General features: G+C 35.0%; 1 protein-coding gene across 1 annotated transcript; it reads left to right on the forward strand.

Annotated features, from left to right (window-relative positions):
• Positions 1 to 2,975: 2,975 nt before the first annotated feature.
• Positions 2,976 to 6,443, forward strand: LOC145740575 (homeobox protein E60-like). Its single transcript, XM_081996125.1, has one exon. It carries the CDS (start codon positions 2,976 to 2,978, stop codon positions 3,345 to 3,347), a length of 372 nt encoding a protein of 123 aa, XP_081852251.1. The 3' UTR covers positions 3,348 to 6,443.
• The last annotated feature ends 6,947 nt before the right edge of the window (positions 6,444 to 13,390 follow it).

Consider the following 13,390-nt stretch of genomic DNA (forward strand, 5'->3'; position numbering starts at 1 on the left):
AAGAGCTCGTTTCCTTTGATTATGACTCAAAAATCTTATATAAAATTGTGTCACTAAAGCTAAAAGGTTTAGTGGCCCCAAATTGTAAGGATTTTGTAAAATTTGAGCTGAAAATCCGGAGTCTAGACCAAAATAACGAGACCAGAGGAGATATGATAGAAATATCGCACGATGAGTGCTTCATCAGCAAAAAGTGCAAATCAATAATTTGAACCAATTTTATGATCTCTTTGATCCATATGAGTGCAAAAATAAAAACTTTTCTCAACTCTCTTTGTTTTAAGCCTGTAACTTTACAATATGCCGGACAAAGATGGAATGGGATGGATTGCCAAGTCAAAATATTTAATGGCCAAAAACGGAAAAAAATAAAAAGTGTACATAAGGAAAACAAGTTTACATTATTATACACATTATATGTTTTTATAATGATTCTTCTAACATTAGTGACAGATATCACGTGGTTTTAGAGGATAATTTAGCTAGACAGTCACGTGACTACTATCCAAATAACTGTCATAAATCTCAGAAAGACCTTTTATAAAATAACGCAAGAATACTCTTCTAAACCAGGGTTTTGGCAACTTTTGAGCACAGTTTGACAGTTTTGATGTTAGCGACAGTTGTCACGTGACTTTAGACAACTATTTCACTAGACGGTCACGTGATAATTGTCAAAATAACTGTCACAAATTAAAAACTCGTTTTGTTTCGAAAATTATAAGAAAACTGTGTTAAACTTCAATTCTTGCAGATTCTCGGCATATTTTGACTGCTTTAAGTGACAGATATCGTGTGGTTTTAGAGGATAACTTTGCTAGGCAATCACGTGACCCACTTTATTTTTGGAATATTCATTAAATTTCCTATCCAATAACCTTAGAAAAACACTATAAAATTTGGTACAGTCAGGGAAAAAGCGGTGTCAAAGTTTGAACTGCCAAAAACACCGTTAGAAAAGACAGTCAATGACAAAATACTCTGTAAAACCCAATTGGTGGAAGAAAATTACTGTTTTAAGCACATTTTTAGAATCTTCATTAAATTTCCTATCCAATAACCTAAAAAAATACTAGGAAGTTTAGTACAGTCAGGGAGAAAAGCGGTGTCAAAATTTGAACTGTCCGGAACACAATTTGAGAGGACATTCAGGGCCAAAGCGCCTGTAAAACCCACTTGAAGTAAGAAAATAAGTATTTTAAAAACATTTTTGGAATCCTCATTAAACTTCCTGTCCAATAACCTAAAAATAATACTACAAAATCTGGTACAGTCAGGAAGAAAAGCAGTGTCAAAGCTTGAATTGGCAGAAACACAGTTTGCAAGAACAGTGAATTACTACAAAATCCTCTGTAAAACCCACTTGGAGGAGGAAAATGACTGTTTTAAGGACATTTTTGGAATCTTCATTAAATTTCCTATCCAATAACCTAAAAATAATACTACAAAATCTGGTACAGTCAGGGAGAAAAGCGGTGTCAAAATTTGAATTGCCAGGAACACAATTTGAGAGGACATTCAGGGCTAAATCGCCTGTAAAACCCACTTGAAGTAAGAAAGTGAGTATTTTAATAACATTTTTGGAATCCTCATTAAATTTCTTGTCCAATAACCTAAAAATAACACTACAAAATCTGGTACAGTCAGGAAGAAAAGCAGTGTCAAAGTTTGAATTGGCAGAAACACAGTTTGCAAAAACAGTCAAGGACAAAATCTCCTGTAAAACCCACTTGGAGGAAGAAAATGACGGTTTTAAGTACATTTTTGGAATGCTCATTGAATTTCCTATTCATTAACCTGAAAAAACACTATAAAATTTGGTACAGTCAGGGAGAAAAGCGGTGTCAAAATTTGAACTGCTAGAAACACCGTTAGAAAAGACAGTCAGGGACAAAATTGCCTGTAAAACTCACTTGGAGTAAAAAAAAATGACTGTTTTAATAACATTTTTGGAATCCTCATTAAATTTCCTGTCCAATAACCTAAAAATAACACTACAAAATTTAGTACAGTCAGGGAGAAAAGCAGTGTCAAAGTTTGAATTGGCAGAAACACAGGTTGCAAGAACAGACAATGACAAAATACTCTGTAAAACCCACTTGGGGGAAGAAAGTTACTGTTTTAAACACATTTTTGGAATCTTCATTAAATTTCCTATCCAATAACCTAAAAAAATACTAGGAAGTTTAGCACAGTCAGGGAGAAAAGCGGTGTCAAAATTTGAACTGTCAGGAACAAAATTTGAAGAACAGTAAGGACCAAATTGCCTGTAAAACCCACTTGGAGTAAGAAAATAACTGTTTTAGAAACATTTTTGGAATGCTCATTAAATTTCCTATTCATTAACCTAAAAAAACACTATAAAATTTGGTACAGTCAGGGATAATAGCGGTGTCAAAGTTTGAATTGGCAGAAACACAGTTGCAAAAACAGTCAATAACAAAATCCCTTGCAAAACCCACTTGGAGGAAGAAAATGAGTGTTTAAGGACATTTTTGGAATCTTCATTAATTTTCCTATCCTTGGAAACCTTAGAAAAACACTATAAAATTTGGTACAGTCAGGGAAAAAGCGGTGTCAAAGTTTGAACTGCCAGAAACACCGTTAGAATAGACAGTCAGGGACAAAATTGTTTGTAAAACTCACTTGGAGTAATAAAATGACTGTTTTAATAAAATTTTTGGAATCCTCATTAAATTTCCTGTCCAATAACCTAAAAAAACACTACGAAATTTAGTACAGTCACGTAGAAAAGAGGTGTCAAAAATGACAGTTACAAAAAAAATAAGATTTTAACGCCCTGTATCTCAAAATTTTCAATGAACGTGAAGATCATTTTGTAGTATTTTGCGTGCTTTTCCCAATGCGTTTGAATGAAATTGGATTAATGTTGAATTAACCTACTTCAAAATACTATTTCTTGTACAATCAACACAGATAATGATTAGATAGAAAGTATCTATCCGTTCTAACATATGCTTTGTTTGGTTTCAGGTCCTCGAACACGTCGAATAAAGAAGCCAGGAGCAAAAGCAGTTCCCGAAGAAAAACGTCCCAGAACCGCATTTTCCGGTGCTCAACTAGCTCGACTGAAAAACGAGTTTGCCGAAAATCGCTATTTGACAGAACGCAGACGTCAACAACTCAGCGCCGAGTTGGGTTTGAACGAAGCCCAAATCAAAATTTGGTTCCAGAATAAACGGGCTAAAATCAAGAAAGCTTCGGGACAGAAAAACCCGTTAGCTCTACAATTGATGGCCCAAGGATTGTACAATCACAGCACAATACCATTGACTAAAGAGGAAGAAGAGTTGGAAAAAATGCAGTCTCAAAACAAAGTTTCGTAGGAGCGTACTAATGTGATAAATGGTATTTTTCAAGTGAAATAACTGTTTATAAGAAAGAAAAAAGAAGCTTTTTAAGTGGACTGACATGAGAAACTGAGAGAGAAATTAAACGTTGTCCGAGTTCGCCACACACCAAGCGATTGTGTTTAAATGAAGTTGTGTATTCGCATTTTTTTGTATCTTTGGTTGACGGGCTTGTCGTCTCCAAGAAATCAAGAATTAAAAATCAACGTTAATATCGTTTAAAAACCTTTGTCTTGTCGTCCATAAAGGTGCACCATTATGATTGTTTTTTGTAATGAAAAAGCTGGTAGTAAAGGGTGGAGATGGCCCAAGGTAATTTTTTTCACGAAGAATTTACGGAAAACTGTAAGCTATCTTCCAGTTGACATTTTAAAATAAGAACCTTAATTTTTTGTTGCATTTATGGATTCTACTTGAATGTCTGAATATTTTTCATGTAACATCCTATGTCGATAATCAGCTGTTTTTAGCTTAAAAAAAGTTATTTGAAAACAACCGTATACATCACGCTGGTGATTGGTTTATTTTCGGAAAGTTTGTTTTTTCTTAGTATACAGGGTGTCCCAAATTTGAGCTAGAAACAAAACTTAAATTTTTCAAATGGGATGATTAATTTTTTATTCAATTTTTGGAATTTACGTCAAATTCTATCTCTCTGTATCAATCCTCAACTTTGCTCTAGCAGTCTTGATTTTCCGTCCTTCGTAAATCGAGCAGAAATTCGTAATTTGAGCAAAAATTTCGTGCACTTATCCAGAAAATCGTGAATATCTCGCTTATTTGAACCATCCTGTATATATCATCTATATAACAAAGGAAAGCTAATGAATGGTACTCTCACGTGACGTTGAGCGAACGCGGCTTAGTTTCCCGGTTCGGCCGCTAGAGGGCGTCAAAGTTAAACTTGCTTTTTTGTAGTTTTTGCTAAATATCTCAGGAACGCCTCAAGTTAGAGGTCTCAAATTTTTACCACAAACGTACCTTGAAGGAATGCAACTTTTATCTTCAACGTTTTTTTTTCGTACCAGGCACCGTTTGTTTTTGAAAAACTAAAAACCAAAATTGTCAACAAATTTAAGGGGGATACCTTTGAGATTATTTAGAAAAAAATTTTGAATTTTTAAAATAAACTTTCACTGCCTAAATTCCTTCAGGTTAATGATAGAAAAATGACGTCAAGTGTCATTTGTAAAAATGTCATTTTTAAAGGGAGCCACGCACTGAAAACTCTCAAAATTGACATAATTTCCAGGTTATCCCCAAAACCGTGACAGTTGGGGCAAAATGGATGTCAGGGTGATACAGGGTGTCTCAGATTAGCGACTGACTACAGGATGTCCCAAAAAAGTGAAAAACAATTTTCAGTTTCCGGGAAATATCTCAAAAATTGTGTAAAAAGCAAAAATTGTCAAAAAGCTTGACTTTGACGAAACTATCACACCAATGACCTTTTTTGGGTCAGTCTTCAGTGACCTTTCGTCAACGTGTAGTAAGAGATTTTTCTCTTACTACATTTTGAAGGTTGTGTTGTACAGTCAGCTGTTTGACTAGTGCCGCCATTTTGCTTCTAAAACTCGACCATTTTAAAACATAGAATTTTGGAAAAAAAAATTGCATTTAACCTTCAAGGTCAAGGCTATCTTGACCCACAAAATCAAGGATCTAACCTTAAAATTGAATTTTTCACACCATTTTGAAGGTTACGCTGCACAGTCTACTGACTATTTGGCTAGTGCCGCCATTTTGTCTCAAAAATTCAGCCATTTTGAAAGATAGAATTTTGGAAAAAATGTTTACTTAACCTTCAAGGTAGAGGTTATCTTAACCTAAAAAATAACGGCTTGTTTTTGTTTCCTTAACGTTCCAACTGTCAGCTTGGCTCTATGGAGCTCTAAACACAACTTACAGTGCATTTCCTCAAAGAAACACATCTATTTGGAATTTAATACTTTCAGCTCACTGGTGGGGGGGGTTTGACAGTTATGACAGCTGACACGTGACGTAAGTAACGTATTCAAATATTCCTGAACTTCACAACTGTCAAATTTGGCTCTATGGCGTTTTAAACATAGCTTAAAGTGTTCCTCAAAGAAACACATCTATTTGGCATTTTGTTCTTCAAGCTCACTGGTGAGTGGGTTTTGACAGTTATGACAGCTGTCACGTGACGTAAGAAACGTATTAAAAAATTCCTTAAAGTCCCAACTGTCAAATTTGGCTTCATGGAACTGTAAACACAACTTACAATGCAATTCCTCAAAGAAACACATCTATTTGGCATTTTGTTCTTAAAGCTCACTGGTGAGTGGGTTTTGACAGTTATGACAGCTGTCACGTGACTGTGACGTGTGTTTTTTCATAATTCCCAAATTCAATTGCTTGAATTGTTGCTTTTGATGTGTATTTATTAGCATTTTCTTCTCTTAAATTTTTCTAAAATTCCGTAAATTCTCGTGGAATTTTCTCCAAAAATAAATTTTTGACTGAATTTTCCATCTCTAGTAAAGTGCAAACTTACCTTTTTCCCTCAAAAGTGGTTTTTGTACGCTTTTTAATTACAATTTACTTGAAATAGTCTGAAACAATATTGTATTAACACAGAGAAGTCAAACTTTACATTGGAATATCAAATTTTAATATTACAAAAAGCAACGTTTACACATCTAATATTATAGCTGTACCTAAAAATACTATTATAGTGTATTTATCTGTATATACTTTGTATATTGTTAACTCTAATCAAGTGGCAAAGTTTTAAAGCAATTGTATTAGTAGTAGAAAATAACAGTTTAGGTATTTTAAATTCAAGTGGCAATAAACCGGTTTAAATTATGATTTTTTTGTCATATCAATATTTAAATTATAGAATAAACGTAATTCCTATCTAATTTGTGCTTTAATATTATTTATTGAGAAATCTTGGGCAGTTGCCTAATTAATGTTGTACATAATATTAGAAGGTCCCAATGTTGGCTTGTATTATAATTATTATAGTGTATGTCATTCAAATTTAGAGTTTTGTCCTTATAAAGTTGTAAAAATATTTATTAAAAGATGTCGTCACAATCGAAACGGTGTTTTTTTTTTGTATTTTTCAGGACGGTGTGTTTTTGGCAAAACAAGAAGAAAGTAAAGGCTGATAAGGTAAGAAAGACGATTCTCAAATCATGTAAGAAATACATAAAAAAAAATTACGTAAAATTATTGAACTTTTACGTAAAATTTTAAGTATAAAAAGTTTTACAACAAATTTAAATAATAATACATTGAACAAAAAATATTTTAATGAAATCTGTAAACTTCTTCTTTATTTCTTATGGACGTCAAAATTGCTGTTATGGCTCCAGTTGTCTAATGTTTTTTGATTTCTCAAAATTTTTTGAAATAGTTGCAACAGAAATAAACTGCTCACGGGAAAGATCGATACAGCATAATTTTTATCCGAAATGCCTTAGTTGAATTTATTTGATTTACAGTGATTTCTTCACCGATATATACAGGGTAAAGAAAAAAGTCCTGGAAATGTCTTGAATTTTAACCCAGTGCATTTGATAGTTTTTCAACCATAATTTATATGACACTTTGGCGTTTATTTTTTATGTACTTTCTACCCTTCAAGTATCCTACAATCAATTTGGACCACCCTGTAGATATCCAGCGAATATGTCATACATGGACATTTCAGGTTTTACTGGACATCCACGGGATATAGCTGTGTTGTTTTGAAACTTTTATATCGTCAAAAGTCGGGTTGCAACTTAGTATGAGAGAAATATTTTGAGCTTTTTACAAATATCCTAAAAATGAAAATATCTACGAATTTTATATTTTTTTAGTAAAAGTTTCAAAAAAAAAAACGTAAAAAAGTCGAGTATCTCTGAAATGGTATCAAAAAGATGTCTTGTCATTGTCAGATTCAGATTCAGATGTCAGAAGCTCTCCAAAAACAATCTTCTGTGCTTCAGCTGTTCTAAATTTTGCGGCTTGCTTGTATACACCATTGTTTTTAAATGTCCCCACAGAAAAGGATTTAAGTTCGAAGACCTAAAGAAAATAAATTGATTCAACTTAATAGGACATTAAGACAAACCTAGGGGGCCTATTCAATAACATCTCTTCTTCCAATCCATCGATCAGGAAACGTGCTGGCTAATAAGAAATCTTTCACTGCGTGCAAAATAAGGAGGAGCACCGTCCTGTTGAAACCAAATGGTTTCAAACGTATTGGGATACCTAAGAGTTCCAGTTAAATTTCCCGGAAGGAAAAAAGATCCAGAGAGAATGATGTTCTCTCATCCAGTGAGTATTTTCTCCTAAGTAGTATCTGCAAATTGTGCCGATTCCCAAATCCATTTAGACAAAATGAAGCTTCATCTGAAAATACAATGTTATGTGTAAAATTTGGAAGTCTGTTGTGCTTGATGTCCATAACTTGTTGACAAAACCGCATTCGTCTGTCAGGATCATCATACTCAGAGAGTTCTTGTAGCAGTTTTAATTTGTACGGATGTATTTTATGGTTTTTTAAATCGACTAATGGAAGTTTGTGGGCTATCCTGGACAGGCAATGTAATATCCAAAGATTTTTCTTCTGCGGTGACGGTTCTCGGTTTCCCAATTTTCGGCAAATTTTCAATACTCTCTGAGGTTTCAAATTTCTGAACAAGGTGGTATACGGTAGATAGGGATATCCGTTCTCGATCGGGGAATGTATTGTTAAACATATCTCGTGATTGGCAACATAAACGTCTTCTGTCACCATATCCGACCATCATGAGTAATCAGCATCAGCGCCACTGATCGGGCCAGAACCATTCTGCGGCCTTGGAAAAGCATATGTCCAGGAAGTACTTAATAAAGCTGAAGAAGAACTGAGCACTGGCAAAGACTTCCAGGATTGAGGCAAGCCAAAGATCTCGTCGGCAATTTTAACCGAGCAAGATCGAAGACACTGATTAACCTCAGCAAAATTAGTCTCAAGGCATTAACGGGGTTTCTAACGGATCATTGTCGACTCAGAGAACACCTAAGGAAGCTAAGCCAAGAAGAGGACAGTAGAAACACCCCACCACATCTTGCTGGAGTGTTATGCTGTACGCCGTAGACGATTAAACACACTGGGATTACCCCAGATTGCTGTGGAAGAAATACCTCGAACAGACCCACTCAAGATCCTGAAATTCCTGAAGAAACTAAATCTTGAGGGGCTGCAATGAACAAGGAAACCTTGAGATGGCAGAAGAAGATGGGGTACAATAGATCTAATCAGGTCGCAGTACATCTGTCACCATCCACACCTACCATTACCATTACCATCATGAGTAATGTTACTCGTTCTCTTTCGTTTAGTTGGACCATTTTCTATTCAATTTGCAATGCGACTTGACAGATCATAAATGATGGATACGAAATGTTAACCTATTTTGATATCGACTTCAGAGAAGTACTCTACTTATCCCTAGTCCACCTAGCCCACCTATAGGTTTAAACTCATATTTCTCGAAATTGGATACCAGCACTGACTGGTTTTGTAATTTTACTTTTACTTGCTTTCCCAGTACCTAACTGATTTTTACAAAATCTCCGATAGGAAAGTAATATGGATTCACATGTCTTTCTGGGCCTTCCTGAGTTACCTCTGTGGATACGCAGGAAGGCCGCTGCAGAGGATGGAATGCGGCTCCACAAGGCGTGACAACCACCTACGTCAAGGACATAGAAGTATAGTGACCGCCATGCATCGGGATATTCCAATCCTGGTAGGTAGCTTCGAAAGGAAGTTTAAGGTGGAAATCCCAATCAGAGAAAGTTGGGATGGTAGGTCAGTGAGTGCTCGAGAAGGGGTGCAAAGCTGGTACACCGACGGCTCAAAACGTGATGGTTCAGGGCGGAAGTGTACCGACAAGGCATATTTTTCGCTGGGGAGGTGGACGGCAAAACTGTTTGCAATCCTCGAGGTTGCCACAAGCAAGGAAGTTACAAAAGGACTAGAAGGAGTGATCGGGATCTACACCGACAGTCAGGCTGTTCTAAAGGCACTTTGTAGTGCCAGGATGGGCAACTGGGATACCTTCAACAAAGTGGCAGAGCAGGAGCAGGTAAGCAGGTAATCCTAGTGTGGCACATTAAGGGTTCGCATGAAACGATCTTCTGAAAGTCCAATAACTGCCGAACCTTTCGAAGGTACCACAGAGACGTGGAGAAAGGCGGAAGGGTGCAGACAAGCTAGGGAATTGATTGGAATTCCCAGCGACTCTAAGGCAACATCCAAATGGTTGATGCCAAGGAGTCGCTGGTTCTTAAAAACCCTGGTTCGGTTCTGACAGGCCACTGTGGCCTAAACAGACATTTGCATCTACTAGAAATTGTTGATAGCCCTGTTTGTTCACAATGTGGAAAGGCGGAGGCAACATCATACCGTCTATTAGGAGTCTGCCATCGCTGGTTGTCTATCAGGAGACGCTTTCTTGGGGCCTCCACACTCTCCTGCAGGAAACTGTCTTCCTTGGAGTGGGGACAGATCCTTGCCTTCGTCAGGGAGACGGGACGTCTGAATCGCGTAGGTCAGGGGTGGTAAGGTGGAGAGGGTTTGAGGAGAAACGCCAAAAAGGGGGATTCCTCAGCATTACTACTACCACTACTACTAATATACATCCAGATGCATAAAAGCGAAGGGTTCCTCCTCCTCTTTCATCATCAGGAAGTTTACTAGCAGATGAAACTACAGACCCTTAAGTTGGTCTTTTCTTGGAAAACACTTTTTCCTTTCACTTCACATGGTAAACTAAAACTGATAATGATGTATTAATTTATAAAGAAAAATCTTAAACACCGGTGCCTATTAAACAATTTGATAATGGTTGACTTACAAATAACCGTGTAATATGATTCTTCGATGTTAAATGCCATAGAGAGTAAATCAATTTAAACCGAATTGAAATTTACAGTTATCTGGTAAGTGGGTGGTTCCAGTAACACGCGATATTTAACACCTCGTGTTCGGGAGGGTCTCGTGCAAGGTGCAATAAAGCACTTTTTATCAACACTTTCCAACGTCCATGTGGGTGCATAAATCAGCTGATAACTTATGGCTTAATGGTGCGTTGCTGGAGCAACTCCCCATAATTTTAACTTGCTACGCTTACGTGCTTTCGCAAAATTGACTTTTTCGTTATATAAACGATTTTTGTACGATTTCGACTACCAATAGTGGCTGTACACGTTAATAATTCTTCCAATTTGAAAATATTAGAAATTACATTATGATCGGCTTTAATATATTAGCGGCGTTTACGATCGCAATTCCTTACCGCACCCATTCGTAAATCAGTGATCGATACTATGTTTGATAGTAATTTCTCGGATCTTTCATCAATCATGTGTGTGCTCGATTAATCTTACCAATGGTCCCCGTTCCAGTAATTTATTTAGAATGTCAGTTTTTATCGGTATTTTTGCTGTAATGCGGCAAATTAGACAGATAGCCTTTCAGATATATCCATATAGTAACTAATATGTCACTTGTTCCTGTTTCACCCAAGTCCGTATAAGGACGAATCTAGATCATATGGCATTCAGCGAAATGAATATAAATATAATTATTGTTTCTTAATTTTTTTGATATCTGCTTTATTACCACAATAAATTAATTATGTGCGAATAACTAAAAGAGTTTGTTAATTTGAGGTATAACTTTCCTTTTTGCTGGTTGGGATTTCTGGCTTACAGCACTAAAAAGGTTTGTTGGGAAAGTGGAATTTCACACTATTTTCAACTAATTTGAAAATCACATTACCCTAGTCGTCCCAACATAAGATGGTAAGTTTACCACCGTATTCAGAGAATCTTAAAATAATCAAAGATTGACAGAATACAGAAAACACTAATGTGTAATTTAGAACTGGGAGACAATTTTTCTTGTCAGGTGTTATTAATTAAGCACTCCAATAAAATGTCAAAAACAGCTGATTAAAACTTCTTGAAAATTTGACTTTCTTGAATGAATTTGGCAGGTATTTTATGAAATATCCACTGAAAGTCTTTAGAAAATCGCTAAATTTAAGCTAAAACTCTATCAGTATTCATACGAAAGTGTGTTTTAATGGCTATGTTTGCCCTTCCAAAAGTTGCAATCAGCTGTTTCTGACATTTCATTGGAATGCCTATATTTATAATTTATTTTTGTCAAACCACCATAAAGTATATCGAATTCTTAGTTGACCACCCGGTATAATACTGAATTAATATACTATACAAGATAAATGCAACATTTTGATTTCTGTTGTAATTAATTGTGTTATAAATAAATGTTGTCATCTTATGTAAATGTTTATGTTTTTTTGCTAAGAAAAAAATTGAAAAACACTATAGAAAGTACATGTCGGATAACATAAATTGACCAATTAATTATAAAGGTGCGTATTTAGTTGGAGTCTATGCAGATTGTGTAGGAGCAACTTAGAAATTTGTATTCATAGTTTTTACACAAGTGTTTTTGATTAACTCATGCAAACACTCTTCAATGACAAGCGACTTTTATTATGTTAATTAAAAGATTAATTCAAAATTAAATTGTTTTTAAAATAATCCTTTTAAAACGTCTACAAGATGATTAAGATAGGAGCTTGTTGAATTGAATAAAAAACTAAAAAAATAATAGTTTAAATTAATAAAGACAAACGACGGTGAGAAGAAAAGGTTGAAGCAATTTAACTAAACAACTTAAGTTTAAAGAAAAATCCACAAAAAAAAAACTGGAATTTGCAGTTTGCAGAGAAACTTTTCTTAACGCTGATTTTTTCAAATTTTGACAGTTGTCACGTGGTTCGAGAACACTATTTATCTAAACGGTCACGTGACAATTGTTAAAATAACTGTCATAAATTTCAGCAATACGCCTTGTTTCGAAGACAGTTTAGCAGTATAGTATGTTAGACTGTAATTCTTGCAGATTCTAGGCAAATTTTGTAGGTTTTGACATTAATGACAGATATCACGTGGTTATAGTTATAGAATACTATTTATCTAAACGGTCACGTGACAATTGTTAAAATAACTGTCATAAACTTCAGCAATTCGCCTTGTTTTGAAAACTGTATTTAACTGTATTTGTTGCAGATTCTAGACAAATTTTGATAGTTTTGACATTAGTGACAGATATCACGTGGTTATAAAACACAATTTATTTAAACGGTCACGTGACAATTGTTAAAATACCTGTCATAAACTTCAGCAATACGCCTTGTTTCGAAGACTCTGTATTAAACTGTAATTCTTGCAGATTCTAGAAAAATTTTGATAATTTTGATATTAGTCACAGATATCACGTGGTTATAGAAAATAATTTAGCTAGGCAAATACGTGACAATTGTCACAAACTTCAGAAACATGTTTTACATCAAATACTGCAAGAAAACTTTTCTCAACCTTGATTTTTGCAACTTTTAAGCACAGTTTGACAATTTTGACGTTAGTGACTATTGTCACGTGGTTCTAGAACATTATTTAGCTAGACAATTACGTGACAATTGTCAAAATAACTTTCATAAACCTTAGAAATACGCCTTGTTTCGAAAACTGTATTAAATTGTAATTGTTGCAGATTATAGGCAAATTTTGACATTAGTGAAATATCACGTGGTTTTAGAGGATAATTTAGCTAGGCAGTTACGTGACAACTGTCAAAATAATTGTCATAAATCTCAGAAACATGTTTTATATGAAATACTGCAAGAATGCAAGAAAAATTTTATAAACCCTGATTTTTGAAACTTTTAAGAACAGTTTAACAGTTTTGAGGTTAGTGACATATGCCACGCCTTTTTAAAACACTGTTTAGCTAGACGCTTACGCGACAATTGTCAAAATAACTGTCACAAATCTCAAAAACATGTTTTACATCAAATATTGCAAGAAAACTTTTCTAAATCCTGATTTTTGCAACTTTTAAGCACAGTTTGACAGTTTTGACGTTAGTGTATACTGTCACGTGGTTCTAGAACTCTATTTAGCAAGACGGT

This window comes from Ips typographus, linkage group LG2, assembly GCF_016097725.1.
Source record: "Ips typographus isolate SLU linkage group LG2, UJ_Ityp_2.0, whole genome shotgun sequence".
Classification (NCBI taxonomy): Eukaryota; Metazoa; Arthropoda; class Insecta; order Coleoptera; family Curculionidae; genus Ips; species Ips typographus.

Excerpts from the sequence above, each read along its gene's own strand:
- LOC145740575 (XM_081996125.1), top strand. The coding sequence starts at position 2,976 with ATGCTTTGTTTGGTTTCAGGTCCTCGAACACGTCGAATAAAGAAGCCA.